Below are 21,373 nucleotides of genomic sequence, written 5' to 3'. Positions count from 1 at the left end.
ATAATGTCCTCTAAGCATTTGATTGAACATGTTTAACTGTTCAATGTTTCAGTACTTATTGCAAAACTTGTTGTTCTCTAACAAGGAGCTTAACGGCAAAATTTGGAACAGTTGGTCGATCCATGAATCGACTAATACATTTCCTAGTTCAATCAGAATTGGTATTTAAACATGGGTTAGCGGACATTTATGCCAGACAAGGGACCAAAGGGCCTCAGTGCTGTTCTCTGATGAAAGTTGATTCACGTCAAGAAGAAATGATGACGGCCACCGATGTTGAAGACGTGAAAGAGAGGGCTATGCATCAGCCAGTGTTGTCACCAGACGAGCGTTTGGTGGTTGTGGTGTGTCTAGTCAATATAGAACTGCGCTTACACTTTGTAACAGGAACAGTGACAAGCCCATACTACCGGAAAACGTAGTATGGGCTTGGTCATTGTGCCCATGCATGAACTACTCAGGCCAGGTTGCATCATTAGGAAACGGCTGCTGGAGACTGGGGGTTCCTCAAATGGAATTGCTCTCACTTTCCAGAACTGAATCTTAGCTGATCAGCTGAGTTGTAGAGGCTTGTAACTCTATACTCTTGAATGTCAATACCCTGAGGGCCGCCCTTCAAGAAGAGTGGGGAGCTATGCCTCAGCAGACAATAAATTGACTTGTGAACAGCATGAGACGTCGTTGTCAATCTGTAATTCATACGTTGTTGAGACATTTGTTGTTGTGGTATACACACCACCGTGGGTGGCTTTTGTTTCAATAGATTGTTTGAGATGAGGATATCATCATTGCGTGCTTCTATTTAAATGCCCTACTTTCATGATATAATATCACTGTAGCAATAACATTTTATTTTTTCCATAAATTTCACTCGAAATCTGAATATCCTTAACCTTTTTATGAGGAGTGTATATTTCATTCAGTTTCACTGGAACTAACCTATATTAAATTACTGCCACTATGCAACAATCATTACCCAAGATTCACACAGGATACTAAGCTGTAAAATATCCATCAATTTCCAACAGGTGAGGCAGTAAATGCCCACCTTACTTGGTCTGTTTTGGCTTCTCTGGAATTGGTTCATGGCATTGTTCTACCAAGACACTGTTTTCAATGGGCCGAGAGTGTTTATAAAAGAATTGGAGTGGAGCTGACAGTTAATTTGACATACTTTCTTTAGATTTGTTAGCTTCTACCTGAAACACAATCAGAGTACAGTTAGATGATGAACCAACTTGAAGTTCATTATGTGAATTCCCAAAGCATTCCCAAGCCAGAAAGGATATACATCCTCCAGCAAGTTCTGGGTCTTCCCTGGGCTCTTCTCCTGATGAGAGATTCCCAGAAAACCCTCTGGGAAGGATCCTGATTAAAGGACAACAATGAATTTGCTGATTCTTTCCTATTTGAGGAGCAGAGGCTGTCCTCTGAGCTCCTTCTGGATGACAGAGCTTCTCATTCTCTAAGATACAGCCTGGCCCCATGAAGGAAGCTCATTGTGTTTGCCTCTATGAATTGCAGCACTCCATTTGTCTCTTTTCTCTCCAGTAAAGTTAATAAAAATACAGGCCTTACATTTCTACTGAAATAGTTTCTTAATTTCATTTCCATTTTAATTCAAAGCTACTTAAACAGTATTTGGTCAATAGATCAGTGGTTCGGTTGGGAGGATAATTTTGGTCCTTAAAAACAGAAGAACAAGTAGTTTTTTTTAATACTTATAGCCATTATGTTTGCTTTCTCAGCCCATTACTTTTATGACTTTCTTTTCTTTTTGCCTTGGATAAGCTAAAAGATCTGTACTGAAAAAAAAATGTGAGAAGAGAAGACGAGAGCTTTGATGTGCAGGTGGTGCCCAAACAAAATGTTCTACTCAGATCTCAGCAGGGTGTGTTGTGATGGTTTAGCTCAAAGTGTGTCTTGGGTCATGAAATACAAAACATGGATCAAAAACTCATGGTTTGACACGTTCAGCGTGTTGGAGCTCCTACAGGAACTCTGCTGTGTCTACTTGAAAATTTCAACCAGTTAGGAGATAGCATGACTTTGGGAACTGTTGGAAAAGTGGGCTTATCAACATGAAATTACACCCCATGGTCAGGACTCCAGGAGGACATGTAATTCCTGGGTCAAGAGGCCTAAAGGCCATTCTGTTCTCACAATTTTAAAAATCTATTGTTGTCCAGATGCACTTGACTGTTTTCTGTGTCTCTGGATGGAGATTTGTGGTGATACCACCATTCGATTTGTTTCAGAAACTTGCATAAGCTGCGCCTTTCTTGTGTCCTTACTAGACTTTTCCCTCACAGTGTAGCTAATCGAGTATGATAAATGCAGGGGTTTGTTGGAGTGGGTTGACAGACTGAGCGGGTTCTGGCCTGTGATTATGTGGAACAGTGTGAGTGTAGCCAAGTCAACAGGTGGTGCCAGATTAGTTGGTCCTGAGGCGAGAATGAGTGAGGCAGGAAGAGCGGAGGGTGAATCTGTTGTTGTTGCTGTGAAGAAACCAGAGCCATCAAACAGCTGTTTCAACTTCCTTTCTAAAACTTAACTCCACTGCAGACTTTTAAATCAACACAGCCTGAATCTGTTGTTGGTTTTTAAAACAATGTAAACTTATTTGGGCATATTTAATTCTACCAGAAATGAAGCACAGTGAAGCCCAAACATCAGTAATGAAGGCATGTTCTGCATTTTGTCAATTCACAGCTAAATGTTTCACCCAGTCAAAAATGTTTGATTTACGCTAGATGTGAAACGAGGCAACTGTGGCTCAGTGAGGAAAGAAGTCGTCTTGCAATCTGAAAGTTGCCGGTTCAATTACAGCTTCCTCCTGCCACATGTTGATGTGCCCCTGGGCGAGTTGAATGACAATCCCTTTCTTAAGTCTAAAATAATTTCTTACCACCCCTAGCAGCTATAACAACTTCAAATCTTCTGATAATGCATTCCAAAAGGTTTAGGACTCTCATTGTAAATATTTACCCATTCTTGCCAAAGCTGAGGTCAGACACAGATGCTGGTTGCAGTTTCACCTGTTGTTCATGCCAAAGGTGTTCTGCCAGAGTAAGTTCAGGAGTCTTTGCAGACCACTCAGATTGTTTGACACCTAACTTTGCTCATTCACGTCTTTATGGACCTTGTTTGTGCACAAGTCGTGCTGGAACAGGAAGGATCCATCCCCAGACTTTTTCCAATTGTTCAAAATGTGGCAATAAAACCTACAGCTTTTTTATTTTAAGATAACTACTATTCTCACTGAGCCCCTTCTGCAACAAAGTATGTGTAATACTACAGACCCACTAATCCCACCTGCTGTTCAGCTTGGTGGTAGAAGCATTTGACGCCACATTACTGAACATCTTCTGCTGGTGATTTGGACCACTATCATGCCCATTCCTTCTTTCCTTCCTTAAACACTACATATCTTTAAGGGCTTTCTACTGGTTGAATTTGGATCATTGATTGGAACACTTGTATTAGCCAGTCTCTAAGTGACAAGTTAAAACCAATTTGTGGCTTATGAAATCCTGGACTCCACACCTTATTGATTGTCTTAGCAGCTTAAACTAACATTCCAGTTTGATTTTATTTAACCCCTGATATTTTTCCCGCTGTGAGGTGACATTCCTCATTATCTTTTAACATTGCTCAACAATTCTTTTGTTTTGTACTGTTTAAATTGGTAAAGAGAACTATCTGAGGGTGAATGTTTCCATGCTTCACTGTGAACAGTTTAGCACTTGCTTGAAGTAGGAAAAAATATCCTTAAAAATATTCCTTTTTTGGCAGCTAAACCTAAGCTTTATCTTTCTGTTGAGGTGGTTTTGGGTATCGGTGTCAGATACATGTTAACCCAGTTCAGATCCCTTATCCCTTTGGGTCCAGTGGGAGGAAAAGCAGACCTCCTAAGTGACACAACAAGGCTTTAACAGTGACTCTTTCTGTTATAAATAAACAAGAGAGGGCAAAAGAAGCTAGAGTGTCTCTGCTCCTCCGAGCCGTCACAGGTCTCAGCACCTCGGCTGTCAGCTGTCGTCTGGGGGAACCGGCCCCCTCAGTCCCCTTCTCACAGCTCTATTTACCGGAAACACACACTGACACTATTTACGGACCAAATTACTCGTACAGTGTTTATGTTTGCTGGGACATTTAGTGTAGGTAAGGAAAAATCTAGACTGCCACATGTGGCTTTTTGGGTTTTCCTATACAATTTTTTTCCTGGAATATTTTTCTACTATAAGACCACCTCAGTTAAACCCTGAACACAATCATTTGGCCTTTTCCACCAACCGCAGTGCCCTATTAAAACAGAAACAGAATAGCTTCATTCTTGGCTTAAAGTGGTCTGAAAACCATGTGGTTCTGAGTGGGTTTTAAGTGCATGCATTCATTAATACCTGCATGTGTAATTGGGGGGTAGATTTCTGGCCTTTTTGTTCACTGATACTGGGGGAGCTTTAGATTTCACCAGTGGAAGATTGTCCCGCTGGGAGCCCCTGTTGAGGTGATAAAATAAATGTTGGTGTTTCTGTGGTTGTCAGTTGGGCTCCACACACACACAATGTGGTCATGCTCCATTATCCTACCCACAGTAAAAAACGTATTAAACAATGGCTTTTAAAGGCACTCTAAAGGTTCTTGAAGAATGTAATACTCTTGCTCAGCTGGCATTTTAACACATAATTTATCCCCATCTGCTGTTTTTTTTCTCCAACTTTTGTGATTGTAAAAAAAATGCTAACTATATATGCTTTGTTACTCTTTAGATCGTTTGGGGTTCTTGTCATTTTGCTATTCTTTGAGCTGGAAAAGTGCCATGACAGATACATTACGCTGAGATTCTGGCTCAGGTGTCTTGTTTCACAGCCGGCCTATGATCCCTGCTCCTTGTCTGGTCGCCATGTCGCCAGCTTGTGACTTTTGGCCTGGAATACATTACAGTGACTCACCCATAGTTTGCAAGTTATGGGCCTGATCTCCCTGAAGGCTCTTGGTGTTTTCAGTTTTGACCTATACTGATTGTCAATTTAAGGTTTATAGATGGACTAACTTGGGAAACGGACAAGTTGCGGTACCTAAGAAAAGGTTTCATAAACCCTAAAAGCTTTTTCACGTTATTACCACCTGTGTGTTTTTATTGAGATTTTATGTAATAGAGCAAAACAAAGTAGAGCATACCTGTGAAGCAGAAGAAAAATTAAAAGCATGGTTTTACAGTTTTTGGCTAATAAAAATACAAAAAGTGTGGCATACATTTGTATTCAGCATCCCGGAGTTGCAGCATCTGCAAAAAAAACTCTTTTGCAAATTTTAATTTCTTCAATAAAAGGTATGTCTAGATTTGGGACTTCTAACAAATGAGTAAGTTTTGATCTAAATTATTACATCATGTATATTATCTATATGTATTTTCATTTACCTCACTCCACTCTGACCAACTTCTCTGTTGCTGTTGAAGCAAAGTATCCCCACAGCATGATGCAGCTACCGCCATGTTTCAAGATGGGGATGTGTGTTCAGGTTGATTTGCCCCTTTCCACTAGTCCCTACTTAGGATCTACGCATCTTTTAGACTTTTCCAGTAGTAATGGTTACGGCAAGCAGGTACTATTTTAAGTACCTGCTTGCTTGCAGTTCCAACCATGCTGAGTCATGCTAAAAACCCACTGCTGTGAGTCATTGATATCACAGGATATTTTAATAACTGATATTTTCAACCATTAAACCATTGTATGCTGGACTTATATGGCCACTACATCAAGCTAGCATTAGGTAGGGTTAGCTTACCGTGACATGTCCTCTAGTTTGTTTCCTTCAGTTTAAAAGCCCTCTATGGCTTCCTTCTCTCTCCTGTACTCATTCAGAGTGTTTCATCTTGCTGCCCGCAGCCTTCTCTGCCTCTGTTCTGTCACTCTGAGTCTGACAACAGCCATAGACTGAGCAGCAGTCAAGGCCGTTGTTGCGTTTGTGTCACTACAAATCACATCACTTTTCCAGACTGTGGGGCCGCCATGCTTTTGACGATCCCACCCACATTGAGATGGTACTCAATTTTAATGTAAAACGAATCAAACTGTGTAGAGTCGACCCGACCCGAGTCAAGTAGAGTAGGTACTAATGAAAAAGGGGCAATAATGATTTGCATGTATGCCAAATAGTTTAGTTTTTGTCAACACCTTCATCTACAAGTCCCCAAAAAATACATTGAAGTTGGCAGCTGTAATGTGACTAGAGCTGCACAAATTCAAGGCAATATTTAACTGTGATACTATTGCTTAAAATTGTGATAACTATATTGATCATGATTAACTTTCATTTTGAAGATTCAATGATGGTGAGATAACTCTTCTTTCTTTGCCACCACAGAATATGCTCTACGAGCTGTATCATCTTAGTCACAAAGACCTGCTGCAGGCAAGACAACACTAGGGTACATTTAACTGGCCAAATGCATCATAGCTATACAGAGTATGAATGTATGACATATAATATTGAATCCAATCAGTCTTTTGCAATGACAATATCACACCCACTGCTATTGCAAAGGAAACTGCAATTAGGTGTATTGTGCAGCTCTAAATGTGACAAAATGTGAAAAGTTCAAGGAGTCTGAACACTTTGGCAAGCCACTGTAACCTTTGATTCCCAGAAATCAATAATTAGAAATCTCAGGTTTCTAATAATGAGTGATATTTTTCTTATTGTTTGCCCATGTTTAACGGAACAAGAAAAAGGCCGTAGATGTCAACATTTTATCTCTGTCTAAACACAGATGTGTATTGCTGCACCATATACACAAGTCTGCACAGGCTGGATCCTTTTTTTTTGACAAGGCTCTCTTTACAGTAAGTGTTGGTATAAAGAATGGTGAGTGTGTAAGAGTTTGTGTGGCTGATGCTTACTAGCTGGAGGCATTATTTGTTTGCCACATACCTCACATAAAGTAAAGGGACAGCAAATCAGCAAGGTGTGGCAGACACAATTTTCTATGTGGATCAAGCTTTTCCATTGGCAGAGGTGATTTTTGAGATTTGTGGTTTTAGCTTAATAGACTTCTTGGCTTAAGAAAAGAAAAATTAAGCTATATATAATTAAAAAAAATCAAGTCATAGCCTGCTATTGGAAAAATACTGCATTGATGAATATATTTTAGTTGATAAGTCATTTAACCCATAGTCCAATAATTACAATATCCTCTAGTCTGACAAAACGTCTACAAGACACATACAAATATGTATTCTGGCAGACTGCTCCCTTTTGTACCCAAAATAAAAGTCAGGAACAATGTGACCAAAACTGCAAAGTTAAAAAGAAAGCTGAGCCGAAGCATGACCAGCACCAGCTGAAGTCTTGCTCTTTGTTGTAGCAGCCTGAATGAACAGCTGACTTGCCTCTGTAGAAATCACTTTTCTATTAAATAGCTTCCCACGTCTTCAGTTTTTCCTCAGAGTTCATCTGAAAAGCATCTCACTGAAACTGAAAATGTCTTACTTTGTGTCTTCTTCCTACAGTTAACATCTCCCACACTGAACAATGCTGTATGCTTAATCTGTTAGTGCTTGGGTATGGTGTGTTTACTAATCAGATAAAGCTCGGGTGTTTGAGCTTCTGATTGTTCAGTCAATGGTCAGGGCTGATCGAACTTAAAATTGGCCCTCTCTGCTTTCGGGAACATGTTCTAATCCAAACTAAAGGTGATCAAACTAAACATAGCATGATCTGTATTAGAAACCAGGCAGTGTAATTGATAGTTTAGAGAGAGAGAGAGAAAGAGAGAGAGAGAGAGAGAGAGAGAGAGGCACACATTGACAAGGTGGCCTTAATTTAGGTAACTTGAAAGGAGACTTTTAAACAGTGCCACATTCAGTGCTCCTTCACAGTAGAAAACCAAGCTCATTGTGAACTGCCTGGCATGACTGCAGTGTGGGAGAGATAATGAATGTCCTGGGGGAAGATGGCCAGGCAGGCACTCAAAGTATGCATTAAAAAATCTAGATTTTTCCTTCACTTTTGGCTCCACTCTTAGTCCAGTCTCCCAGAAAATACCAAGGGTGTTTGTTGCACCCACACATTTAGTTATGGAGCACTTTGAGGAGACAATTGCAGAAAATGTCAAACAGAGTTTGTCTTACATGTTCAGTCACTTTGGATTACACTTTTTGTAGACATCCCAAAGAGTAGCAGAAAGCAAAAAGGCCTTCACTCAACAAGCACTTTCTCCAACAGAGGCTCCAGCATCAAAAGTGGCAGTTTTTCAGTTCAGAAAACGCTCCAAGACATTTTTTGTTCCACACATATTCACATAGTTTCCCTGTTACCACAATCTAGCCTTGTCTACCTGGATCTGCAAAACAAACCACCTGTCTTTGACATATCTTTTTTTCCATTTTGTCACTCACAAGGTAAAGCATACAGGGAAAAAACAATTCATAAGACCATTTTCTGTATTTTAAGACCACAAATCATTATCTTATTGGTGTAAGTATTGTTTTAAAGTCCCATGTTTGGCATTGCTGTCAGATGATGGGCACATAGGGGTCACACTGGCAGCAATAATACTCAGGAAGGCTGTGATGTTTTACCAATGCTCAGCTGGTACCAAGGGGCCAAGACAATATCCCCCATACTATTACACCTTGCCTCCAGCCTGAACTGTTAATAGAGGGTAAGACGGATCCATGTTTTCATGTTGTTTTTTTACCAGATTCTTAGCCTACTATCTGAATGTTGTAATTTAAATCAAGGCTAATTGAATCAGGCACTATTTCTTCAGTCTGTTATTGTCCAAGCCTCAGTTTTCAGGTCCTAGCTGACATTACTGGACCCAGGTGTGTTCTTATGGCGCTGTAGCCCATCTGCATTACAGATTGATGTGCTGGGCATTCAGAGATGGTATACGGCATACCTTTCATGCATTATTTGAGCTACTGTTGTCCTTCTATCATCTTGAGCCAGTCTGTCCGTTCTCGTTCACCACCAAAATATTTTCATCTACACAACTGCTGCTAACTGGATATTTTCTTTTCTCAGACCATTTCCTGTAAACCTGAGCAATCATTGCGTGGAAATCCCAGTAGACCAGCAGTTAGTGTTAGCAAGCAATTGAACCGGTGTAACTAATAAAGCGGCCTTATCTTGTCATTTTGAATAAATCTTTATATGTATATAGATGTTTTAACATGAATGCTGTTTTGTAGGGGACCTGATTTACTGCTTCTCAGTTAATACTCCTGAACATTTATCTCAGATAGCAGCACATCATGTAAAGGGAGTTGATGGATCCTGCAGGGCCGCCCTCATGTGTGCCTGGCAGTGCTTGCTAGGGTGTTTTAGTCTGTGGTATCTAAAGAGTATGTATAAAGCTTTCATTGACATGTTCCTTATTGCAGTTTGCATTACATTCTTGTTTCACACATCCTGCTGCCTCCAGTTCAAGCACATATTGTTGTTCTGTAAGGAGCAGAACGCAGTATAGAGTGAAGTGTGGTTAGCGAAGGATGGAGAATCAAGACTGTTTTTGGCTTGAAATTAAGGTCAATATTTGGCACTTTTATCACGTGCCTGCAAGGGAAAATATATTGCTTTTCATCTTACTGTGTATATGCTCATAATACACTCCATTGGGACAAACGCCGATGGGTTGTGTGAGCCTCTGTTCCTCCTATTACCATTGTACTCTCACAAGAGAACATTGTGTGTGAAAATCCAAAAAGTTGAGCTCAGTCCAGTTTCTCTGCCTGTGTGACACATCTGCCCTGTTTCCAAGATGTTTCTCACAGATTGTCCTTGCAGCTGTTTCAGAGGGTTTATGAGCAGAGTGGGCGATATGGAGATCCCTAAAGGATTCTTCTCACGCCTCCTCTGGCAAGGCTTTGAATGTCCCTAAAATGTTGCCAGGGGAGGGATTGTCTATCTGTGATAGAGTCTGACTTGCATGTGTACAACTGTACAACAAATGCCCCAATACGTTTAATGTGTTTGGTTTTAATAATGCTGACAGCAGATGTTCACAGTCCATGTGCTCATTCTAAGCATTAGTGGCTACAGCTTTTCCATAGTTCTTAAAAATCCCTGCTTAGTCTGAGCATAAACTTAGCTTGGCGGTTGGATGTAAACCACACAATCATGAGAGTAGCTGTTCTTAAAAATCATTAATACAATTTTATTTCAAATATGACAAATCCACATACAATGTGAAAACAGACAGACAGACACTGCTTCTGATTCACCAATCATGATGTTTTTGTCTGGTATGTTGATCCTGAGTCATTAAACATTTACTGATACAGAGTACCATATTGCAACTAAAATGAAGTTAATAGAAAAACAATGCTACACATATGCTTGAATTTTGTTCCAGTCAGTAAAAAAAGAAAAGTTGTAAGGCAACAAACTTCAGGGCATTTTTAATGTTTAATGTTTTTATTCAGTGCAGTTTGCTGAAGTGAAATTAGATTTTAAAACCCAATGTGCTGTCAAAATTACAGTCTGGTCATCTTCATTTCAGAAAAAATTAGCATACAATACTGTTAGCATTAACCAGTAGCCACAGATAAAGAATGGAGTGTAAATAATTGTACAAGACAATGAGCCTTCAGTAATCTGGAAGCATAAGTCTAAAAACACTCAGAGAGCCTAAGTAACCACTTGAATCTATAGCTGTAGGAATGTGTGTTGGTCATGTTTGTTCTTGTGTGTGCATTTTTTTAGGGGTATATTCCTAGTTAGCATTCGTTCCACTGGAGATAAGTTACCAGTTGAGCTGGAGGCTGGTGAACTCCGGGTGGTGTTGAGTTCAAACAGTTACCGAGAGTTCTTTATCTTAACACCACAGGCGTGGCTCGCCCCCACATGGCTTGGAGTGAAGGTCAAACTTGTATCTGAACTTGAGTGCTGTTGCAAAGTGAGGAAAAACTTTTTCTTATGCTTCCCAACTCTCCTTTACCTGTGAGCAGATTGGCATTTGCTGTCATAACAGATTTAGGATCCGCTCCCCCCATTAATGCAAGTTTGTGAAGGTTGGTGCTCAGATGGCATCTAACATGTCCAGATCATACCTCATCCCAAGGGAGCGGGAAGCAGGAGATGATCACTCCAATGTTTGTCTGGTCGGCACAGCTGAAAAGAATTTGGTTAGTCAGCAGTTTCCTTTCACGGCCATCCCGGGAGTGTTGTTGTACGGGTGTTCACTCAGGGTAGAGAGGATTTGGGGGGATTGATTTAGTTATTTATTAGCTGGCGCTATTTAAATGGGAAACCTGGCATGACAGAGTATGGTGGAAATCGGAACTAGCGGGCCATGCCAACTTGAAATGCTTGGGGTGGCATTCTGCCAGTGTCAAATCTAAACTTATGGGCAGAATGTGAGCAGCGTGGGCTCTGGGATGGTGAAAGCAGAGATAAACGCACTCTGTGCTTTAGTCAGGCGGCACAGTGAACTTTATCAAGATAATCGGGTATGAGTGGCTGGCTAAGCTTTGTGCCTCCTCCTGTCTGATATTTGTTGTTTATACCACAGGAAGATGTTTTTTCTCATTGTTATGGCATTTTTCTTTTGTATTGGGTTTGTATACTATTGCTTTTGAAATAAATCAGCATTTGTTGGGGCTGTTCTGAGAGTTGTATTTTCAGAAAAACATTCAATATATGATGACAATATGACTTGCAGTGAACAGATACGATATTATACAGTGTTAAGAACCTTTGGGTTGGTAAGCAGTTTATTTATGACTTTAGGTCAAACATTGTTGTGCCCAAGCAGGTTCTGCTGCATTTAACAACAAGCGTCACCAAATTTAATACTGGTGTACCAAGCACTTAAATATGCAGTATATGCCGTTTTAACTTTGGCGCAATAGCAACCCTACCAAGACATGGCTGCCCACCTAAACTGAAAGCCAGGCAAGGAGATAGTTGATCAAAAGAGCAGCCAAGAGGTCAGTAGTTACTTTGGAGGAGCTGCAAAGATCCACAGCTTAGGTGGGCATCTATGTCAATAGGACAAATATTTTTGTGCGTTCCACAAAGCTGTCCTCCAGAACAGAGTCAATCATAAAAGAAAGTGCTGTTTACATTTTGCCTCAAGTCAAGTAGATGAAACAGAAAAAAATGTGGATGGAGATGCTCTGGGTGAGACCAAAGTCAAATACTTTGGCGTACATGCAAAATGATATGTGTGCAATAAAACAAACACTGCACAAGACCCTGAACACATTTTCTCAACTGTGGAATATAGTGGAGGGGCCGTCATGCTGTGGGATTTCTTCAGCAGAGACAAGGAAGCAGCTCAGAGTTGATGGAAAGATGAGTGGAGCTAACTAGAGTGAGGTTCACCTACACATACATCCAGAGCTCCCATGGAAGATCGGACCATGTGTTTGATTTTTATTTCAAAAGATCTTAGAAAGTTATCTTTATTTTTCCTTGTTTTGGTCTGTCACAGTAAATTCCAAAACAATACATTCAAATGTGTGGTTGTAATATGACAAAATATGGAAAAGGTCAGTATGTAAGAGTACTTTTGCATGGAAGTGTTTAAATGTAGCTCAAATGTATTGACATTTAGTGTAACCAACCATGCCATTAATTAACCACTGTTCTGATTATTAATCTGAGAATATTATTTAATATTTTAATATTTTATCAAATAATATTTTGCTCTGTTAAGGGTTGTCCTGTGAATACCGGCCCAGTAAGGCGATGGTATTAGGACAAAATAGAAAGGTGTGAGACGAGCTCTGACATTATTGAACAGCATAAACTCTGCACATATATGGCATGAATTCACACAATTTCTTAAAATACAAGAATTTATTAACAAAAATAAGTCAACTCAAAGTCAAACATATTTCAATCAACAAACTCTTTACTATGCTAAAACAATCCAACTAAACTACCAAGCAGAATTAAAGAATAACGAAGACTAATGGGCTATGTACAATATAAACAAGTTGATTAAAGATGATTGAAAATCATGACCAAAAAGAGTGATGCAACATTACCATACAATGTTTATGTTTGAGAACCAAGAATTATCTTGAAGAATCTGGAAGTGAAGTTAAGTTAGTCTTGGAACCAACTTAGGAAATAATCAGCAACATTTAGACAACCATTCACAATGCAAGATCAGATAAATTATTATTTTAATAAAATAATGTTTTAAATAATGATCTGCTGAATAAAACCAACCTTCTGGGTGACTAATTCTCAACAGTGTCTCATTAGCTGCTTTATTGAAATAATATCTGAAGAAATATTAAGGGAATATTTTGGAAAGAGCCTAATCTTTCTGGAGAAATGGGGCTTAATGAGATTTACTTAGTTATCAGATTTAGTGAAATAATGTTTAGGGACTATTATTCACTAGCTTGAAACTAACAACTTTTCTGTAAAATATTCTGTAGCAGCACGTGTTACCGGTTAGCGTTGAGCTAACAAAAGAAACGGATAGCTTAGCACCAGAAACAAACATATACCTTTAAAATACCTCGGTTAATATAAGGGTTAAAATGCATAAGCGCGGATGGCGCGTTATGAGCAATCTTCTGTGTTTAAAATCACCCTTCAAGCGGCGGGTTGAAGGTGCGTTCGCTCTGTGAACAAAAGGGTTAGTTCCGGAGCTGTAGCTGGGCGGCCCGTTCTGTCCGCTTACCACACGGGTTAACACGATGAGGCGGTCTCTGCTGTCTTCCTTCCAGACTGGGAGACCGCGTCTTTTCAGGGGTTTCTCTCGAACACCGTTTGCTTCAGCAGGGCTCAGAGAGAAAGCCAGCAATGCTTGTACCTTAATTTCCCCTCTTTATGAATGAAATCACCAGGTACACAAACAGTGCTTCACTCATACTTAACTTGTGATCTTATGACACTCTTGGATCCAGTTTGAAGAGTTTATGTCTTTTTGCCAGCAAAAGACATTAGCGCGCTTTGTCTGTTACCCCCCCTTCCCCCTTCTGAAGTTGTGCTGAAAGTCTGTTAAATGCAATTTATTTTGAAAGTTCCAGAAACGTCTGTACCGGAGTTTAATGTTGAAATCCATGGCTGTGGGTCCCAACACCACACTTGGAGTTATATATTCTAATGGCTGTAGGGATAAATGACCTCCTGGAGCACTCCTTCCTGCAGCTCAGTGACCGGAGCCGTTGACTGCTTCCCTCCACAGCCAGGAAGGGGTGAATGAGGTGACTGTCACAGACCAGGATGCTCTTTACCTTCCTCCAGCAGCCCCTCTCAGGGACAGTCCCCACAGAGTCCAGACTCCTCCCTAGAACTGAGCCAGCCCTGCGGATGAGCTTGTCCAGCCGTTTCCTGTTCTTGTCTGTCATTTGAAACCACCCCAACAAACTACAGCAGAGCACTCTCAGCCACAGACTTGTAAAACATGTACAGCCTTTCACTACGGTTAAATGATTTTAGCCTGCGTACAAAGCCGACTCTGCCCCTTATTAAACAAGGCATCACAGTTGGTTGACCAGTCCAGTCTGTCATCAAGGTGGACACCCAGGTCACATAACTAACAAAATAGTATTTGCATACTTTTTGGCCTCCTAATAGTTTTCCTTTAAGTTTTCTTTTTGTTTTTTTGTGTGAATAAGTAAAGTTCTTAGCTTATATTAACGTTGTTTTTCATTGCTGTGTCTGCTCTTTGTTCTTTAACCACATGTTCTCCTGGTTTTACTTGCTTTGCCGCTGTTCACATAATGACTGAAATGTAATGATGATCACAGGTATTAATTTTTTGATTATGCTGAATGAATCTCAGATGTTTCCCCTGCTGCTGGAGGTGACTGTAATGCTTCAGTGATATCCACCTCCTGATTCCAGAATATTGATACAGTTGTAAAGTCTTGGTATGCTGGATATGTTACTTTACCCAAGAGTGTGGAGTTTAAAGCATACTAAGATCTGTGTCATTTGGATCTCCAATGCAGCTGCTTGTTCTGGCTTTGTGTCTGTTCATATGTATGTCGCAATCAGCCGTGAACATCTGTTGCAAAATTCCACATTGAGATGGGAAAATGCACCGCAGAAAATTGGATAGCATCTTGGAGCTTGTCAACTGAGCAAGCTTGGATGAGCTTTTATTTGCATGCAAACCCTTGAAGGGGGCTCTGAGTGATAATTGATGGTAAAAGTAAACAGGTCACAATGCCCCATTTCCTGGCACTGCTTTAGTTTTCCTTCCACCTATCCAGAGCCCTTGCATACAACTGGGTGTAACATTTCTCTGTGGAGACTTCAACCCCCATAAATCTCTTTGTTCCAGGTGACTCAGGCTTCAAAGGTGTGGGGAGAGTTTCCGTTTCCAGAAGATTTGGAGTCAGAAAAAGTTGTCCAGACATCTCCAAGTTTACTGGATGACGATGAGGACTTTGCAGCTGATGAAGTTTCAGGAGGTGGGCTTGCTAACGGGATGGGTAACCACAAACCACAGCAACAGCTGCCCTTAATTTAGTGGGGTCATGTTTTCATTATGCTGTTCTCACTTAGTTAGCTCACCAAAATAAAAAAAAAAGGAAATGTTGCTCAAGCAATTATAATGAAACATTAAAATTTAGCATTTTTAAGAATAAGGCTCTCCTTTGTAATTGCATACTTAAGTGAACAAAATGTGTGTTCTTATGCATTTTAATATAACCATCAACCTTATCCTCACATCTCTGTTTTGTCCTCCACAGACCAGCCCAGTGGAGAGGAGGACGGCAGCACTCCAGAGCCTGATAGCACAAGTAAGCATCCAGCAAATCTGAGGGATCTGTAAAAGATTTTGTTTTTGCGTGGTAGATCAGTCAACCTCTTAACACCCAGCATCTTTGATTCTGATTTCTGCATTCAGTGTGTGTGTGTGTGTGTGTGTATGTGTGTCTGTGTGTGTGTTTGCTGAATGATGAAACCACCTCTTCCTGCTGCACCGTCTCCTCCCTCGTCGCTAGTTTTCCAGAGTCTGGTCATAACACAGGGCTCAGGCTTTGTCTCTGAGACATAAACACCCCCTCTTCTCTTTTATCTTTTAACCCGTGCCAAAGGTGGCAGCAAAATAAAAAACATAAAAGCCAGATGAACAAAGACGACTCCATCAGAGCCAACTTGTTTCCATCTCGTTCACTCCTTTCACGTTTTTTTATGGAAGTCTAAAACAGTATTATGTGGGAAGCTCACCAAAAAACGTTTTTATGAACTAACAGGCTTGATGATTATAGTCTCCCCTTTTTATCCTACTTTGGTTCTGATTGTTTGAGCTTTTCTTTGGACCCTGAACCATTTAATGACTCAAACACTGACTGTAGCAGATACTTCACCATAGATAGGTTTTAATGTCATGCTTAGTAAGTTGGAACATAGAATCAAATGTGGCTTACTGATGAAACAATACGATGAGCTCAAGTGACTGTGCTACACTGGGCTGTAATTACAGTACTCACCAGAAAGGGCCATGGAAAGCTGGTAATAATCTGTTTGTTTGGTTTTATTGTGTGGGTGTGCTAACTTCTGATTTTGGTTAGTAATCCATTCAGAGACAGCTGCTATAATCAGATATTTACCTTCTGGCTATGTTTCAACACCAGTAATATGTGTGATGGGGTGTCATTGAATCTCAGGATATAGAAGCATCCCAGTATTTGTCTTCAATTCATCTAGTAAAGTGAACCCCTGTTGTATCTACGCTTAAGTCTCTTTTTTTTTAAGTAAGAAGAGGAGTCTCTCCTCTTTTGCTGCCTTGTATTGACACATTCTGGCTCTGCTGTTTGGCAGAATTTAAAATAGTTTTTCTGGCAGCAGAACGATCCAAAAGTGACTGTCAGAGTGTATTGGCACTACAATAGAGGGTTATTTTACTGAGATAAGACAGCATCTTAAAAGAACTGCTATCTTTTATACTTAAAAATAAGATTATCAAATTCAGATACCACCAGGTGTGCAGCTGAATGCAGACTTACCTTCACACCGGGGGTTTATAATGTTGCCTTACACCTCGCATGCTGACGGCAGCTAGATAGAGCATCACAAGATAGACTTCGCTTTCATGAGAGATAATAGGTTTTAATCTATTAAATCTCAATACTTCACGCTGCTTCTACATTCTGTGCCAGTAAACATAACAAAAAAATGGAATTTACTACACAATGGACATTTAAGTTTATCTTCAGATGTTTGCCATACCTATACATTGAACGATGATTAATTTGCATCACCATTCTAAAAGTATTAGTTTGAAAAATCTTCATTATTCTCCACTATATTAAGTTATATTTAAAAATGTCACTTTAAAGTTCACTGTATAAAAAAGAGGCCCTTTTGCACACAAAAGCCAGGCCCTGTTGCTGTGGCCTTGACTAAAGTCCTGTCCATTGCTGTGATTGGCTGAAAACAAAAATGGGGAAAGGATACTGCTTACTTTAGAAGGACATTTAAATTATACAAACTCTTTTCTGTGCATATTACATAAACTATGGCTGCAAACTAAAAGATAACAGATGCTGCACCTGCAGTCCTGATCTTTCCTAAGTGGAAACATGTGAGATATTGTAAAACCAAAAGTAAATTCCTCAACACTGACCTTGTACAGTTGCACAATCTATGACTCATTTGAAGGGAGAGAAAAAGACAAAATACACCTGAAAAGCTTTAGTTCATAGTATCCTCAAAGCCAGAATGGAGTTAAATGACCACAGAGGAATGGATGAAGATAAGGAAATAGATCACCTTCTGTAGTATAAACTATTATGCCTCTTGTCCATTCACGGTCCCAGCAGCACACGTCTCCACTCTGCTCAGCCTCGCTCTACTCAGCATGAAACCTGTTGGGTGCTGCGCAAAGTGAAATAAACACTTACCGTCACACATCATGTCTTCTTAAAACAGTGAGGTCGCGGAGTCCAGACAACCCTCCCATTCACAAATAACAGGATGATGGCCACAAATGGCGTCCGTGATTTCAAACCATCACCACAGCCTTCTGTTTGACCCAGTCTGACCATTGTGGTCTGTAATATTTTTGTAGTCGCTCTTGAGTTTTATTTAGCTTTTCCAGCACTGCGGTCTGCTGTAAAATCTGTGGTTTGTCATTCTCTCCACTACCTGGGTGGTCATCTTCTCATGCCGCTGACATCCAGCTGATTACACCAGTGGCCAATCAGTGAACAGCTGTCTGTTCACGTCACATTTCAGCACTTCTCAGTCCTAATAGGACTTGCTGATGAGTAGGTACCAAGAAAGCAATACCATACGTCTTGGTTTTTTATTTGCTGGCACCTTTAACTTTAGAGGCTGATTACATCGTGGTGGTGCGATATATTTTTTTAGCTTCACTGGAATCTGACATCAGAGTTGGGGCACATAGCATCATGTGCCTGACCCTCACAAATAGCTCTGCTGTGATGCCTTGCATGAATCTGACCAGTTGAAGGAGCCGGAGGAAATTCTAGCCCAGCTGACACTGATGTAAAGGATGGTGACGGTATTTGATTGTGACAGATGAGAATCGTGAGGTGCAGACTGTTTTTAGTCCCTCAGCAGGGAAGGAAACATCAGCAGAGACAGAATGAGACCCAATCTTTTCTTTTCGTAAACATTTTAGTTATTTTCAACCTCATGCATTAAGTTGAGCTCAGAGGTGTTTCTCTGCTAATCTCAGACTGACAGATACAAATGTATACAATACAAAGCCAGATTGTATTGAGCAAACACATTTCTTGTCAATTTCTTCACTTGCATTGTTTTCATTGAAATTTCTGTCCACAGGGAACTCAAAGTTGCTTGGTGGTAACTTAAAAAGAAAGTCGACAGGCAGGACTCTAGAGCAAACATTCGTATCTCAACAGTGGCTTGCAGACTTGCATTCTGCTCAGTGTGATGACCGCACTATGATTGGAAGAAGCTGAATAATTCCTTATATAGATCTGAGCTGCGCAGTCCTGGGAAGGAAATTCAGCTTCCGGAGCTGAATGTGGAATAATTTGCAGAGTGGCTCTGTCCTGTGAGCTGTTCACGCTGCCCACCCAAGTCTCTGCCTTCCTTCCCTTTTCAGTACTATAAAACAGGAGACAGAGTTGCCACATTTTCCCCCATTATGCTAAGTTTCCTGTTGTGTGACTGTTTAATGAGGGTTAAGGCATATCCATTTTATCTTTGTCTGTCCAAATCAGTGCCAAACATCTGGGATTTTAAATTGTCAAAATGAGACTATTTTAAACCATCCATTGTTGCGATTAGTCCAACGTAATCACAGTCTGCGATCTCCTCCAGAAATATGAAAGTAGTGTCCCATGTCCTCCTAACCTTTCATCCTGACCTCCACTCTGAGAACCCAAAGAGATTTCTAAAGGAAGCTCAGGCCCATATGATCCATGAGAGCCTTTTCTTGTTCCATTGGCTCTCTGAATAACTTTCCCAGTGCACTAATAAGGCTGGCCGTCATTGTTGGAAATTCAAGACACAAAGGTTACCATGTCCACTTAATACATGGAGATGGGGACTGGAGGGAGGCTGCTAGGGACACGCTCTTTCTTCTGTAATATTCGTTTAAATGCTTTTTTCAAAAAACAGTACACTGACATGTTGTAGCTGATAAATTCAAATGAATGCAGAGCTATTATAAAGAAATATTTTAAAACAGTGTTGTAACTTGAGTTTAGGCATTTCTACTGTCACTCCAACTAAAAGTCAAGTTAAACACCAAGTGGAGCCCATGATTCAATAACATGTGCAAGCACCTTCAGCAGTAATAACTCTCAGTAGTGGTTTGGTCTATGATCTTATCATTCCATGACATCTTTAGAGGAATTCTGGTCCACTCCTCTTTACAAAGGTGTTTCTATTCATTAACTGTACTGCTCGCTCAGCGTCTCAAACTCCTCAGGAGTCAATGTCTTGCAACTTTCTTCTGCAAGATAAATCAGATAATTGCATCTGCAGATCTATGTACAACTTACATAGTCTGAGGTGGTAAGTCAGCCATTTTATTAATGGGTTTTGGGGAAGGGATACATCATCGTATGGAGTTTGAGACCCCAGCCTAGCAGCATTTCATCCAGTTAGACGTTTGGACTTTGACTGGGCCATTACCACACATTGATTATTTTCTTTTTCAGTCATGCTGTTTGAAATTGGCTGCCATGTTTAATAATATGTAGCTGCAGACTCTCAAGACCACTCTAGGCCCCAAGACTTCTCTGAGTCCCCACTGTTTGGGTCCTTTCTGGTTGGAAAGAGACTTAGTGGTTCTGATTGTTGCCTGACAGGACAAGAGAGCAAATAATTGAAAGAATTTCTGAACCTGAAGTGGACTCAGTGGGATGGGGCTTGAGAAAATTTTCTGAATCTGGATATTTCTCGTTGTGTTAGTGATCATTGTCCTGCTTACAACCCAGTTTGGATCACAATTCAGATGTCAACCCGATGTATTTTGACCAACTGTTTCTACTCTGGTCTCATCTGTCTAAAGGACATTGTTACAAAAGTCTTGTGGTTCATTTAGAGCGAAGGTTGTCTGCAGCAAACCTTCCAAACAAACCACTTGCTCAGTCTTTTTCATTCATGTATTTAAATTTAGTGCAATAACTGAGGCCTGCAGAGTGTAATTTGGAGTTCTTGGGTTGATATCGCTTAACATGAACATGGCATTTTAGGTCACAACTCCTTGGTGTTCAGATCTTTGAATCTGTTGTCTTCACCCAATCAAATTACAGTAGAAACATAACAGCTGCTACAAGAGTCTTATAATATAGAAGGCCAGAATTTAAGCCTACTTTAATTTGCAATTTATTGCCATCTAATACAGAAGAGCAAAGCACAATTCACTTTTTATGATTGTTGATAGGTTTGTGATTTTCTGTGAGCTAAAGAGTCTGCTGTTGAAGAAGCTGACGGTCTAGAACATTTAATATCTGTGAAGCTTCCAATTATTCCCTACTGATTACATCAGTTACTGACAAAATGCAACCGAAGTTTGGATTAGTCTTTTATTATCTTTTAAGGAGAACAAATCCTGCAGCAGAATTGTGCAAGGCATCAGGGTGATGTAGTCCTTGTCACTTTGGCCAGGCTGAGACTAGGCCACCCACTCTGTTTAGCTTATTTTAGTGGGTAGGGAGGGATGTGTCCCACAGTGGCAACAACTTTCTGAGTGAGAGATTCAGGCAGGCTCTCGAGCAGCAGCGGGACAAATGGGGGCAGCTGCAGTTATTCTGGAGAGGTCTTGGTTATTGTTCTGCTGGGGGGCCTCAAGGTTGCTTGAAGTATATTTCAAATGGTTTTAGCTCTATCTCATCTGTAGACAAAGCTGGCTTAATGAAGCAGACAAAATAGTGGTGCTGAAGGACACATTCATGTTGCATCCTATTCTCCCTTCACAAACAGCTGATTGTATGCA

The 21,373-nt window shown here is 40.4% G+C and overlaps 1 protein-coding gene across 13 annotated transcripts in view; it reads left to right on the top strand.

Moving 5' to 3' along the window:
• Nucleotides 1–21,373, top strand: part of hspg2 (heparan sulfate proteoglycan 2) — a 161,121-nt gene that overhangs the window by 34,713 nt on the left and 105,035 nt on the right. For all 13 annotated transcript variants that reach the window (XM_047380093.1, XM_047379871.1, XM_047379735.1 and 10 more), the window contains exons 2-3: nucleotides 15,269–15,398; nucleotides 15,681–15,731. In XM_047380093.1, the coding sequence (XP_047236049.1) occupies nucleotides 15,269–15,398; nucleotides 15,681–15,731 (181 nt within the window). The remainder of the gene's footprint in view (nucleotides 1–15,268; nucleotides 15,399–15,680; nucleotides 15,732–21,373) is intronic.

This window comes from Girardinichthys multiradiatus, chromosome 1, assembly GCF_021462225.1.
Source record: "Girardinichthys multiradiatus isolate DD_20200921_A chromosome 1, DD_fGirMul_XY1, whole genome shotgun sequence".
Classification (NCBI taxonomy): Eukaryota; Metazoa; Chordata; class Actinopteri; order Cyprinodontiformes; family Goodeidae; genus Girardinichthys; species Girardinichthys multiradiatus.
The sequence above is the reverse complement of the archived record's forward strand: the minus strand, read 5'-3'. Positions and strand labels throughout refer to the sequence as shown.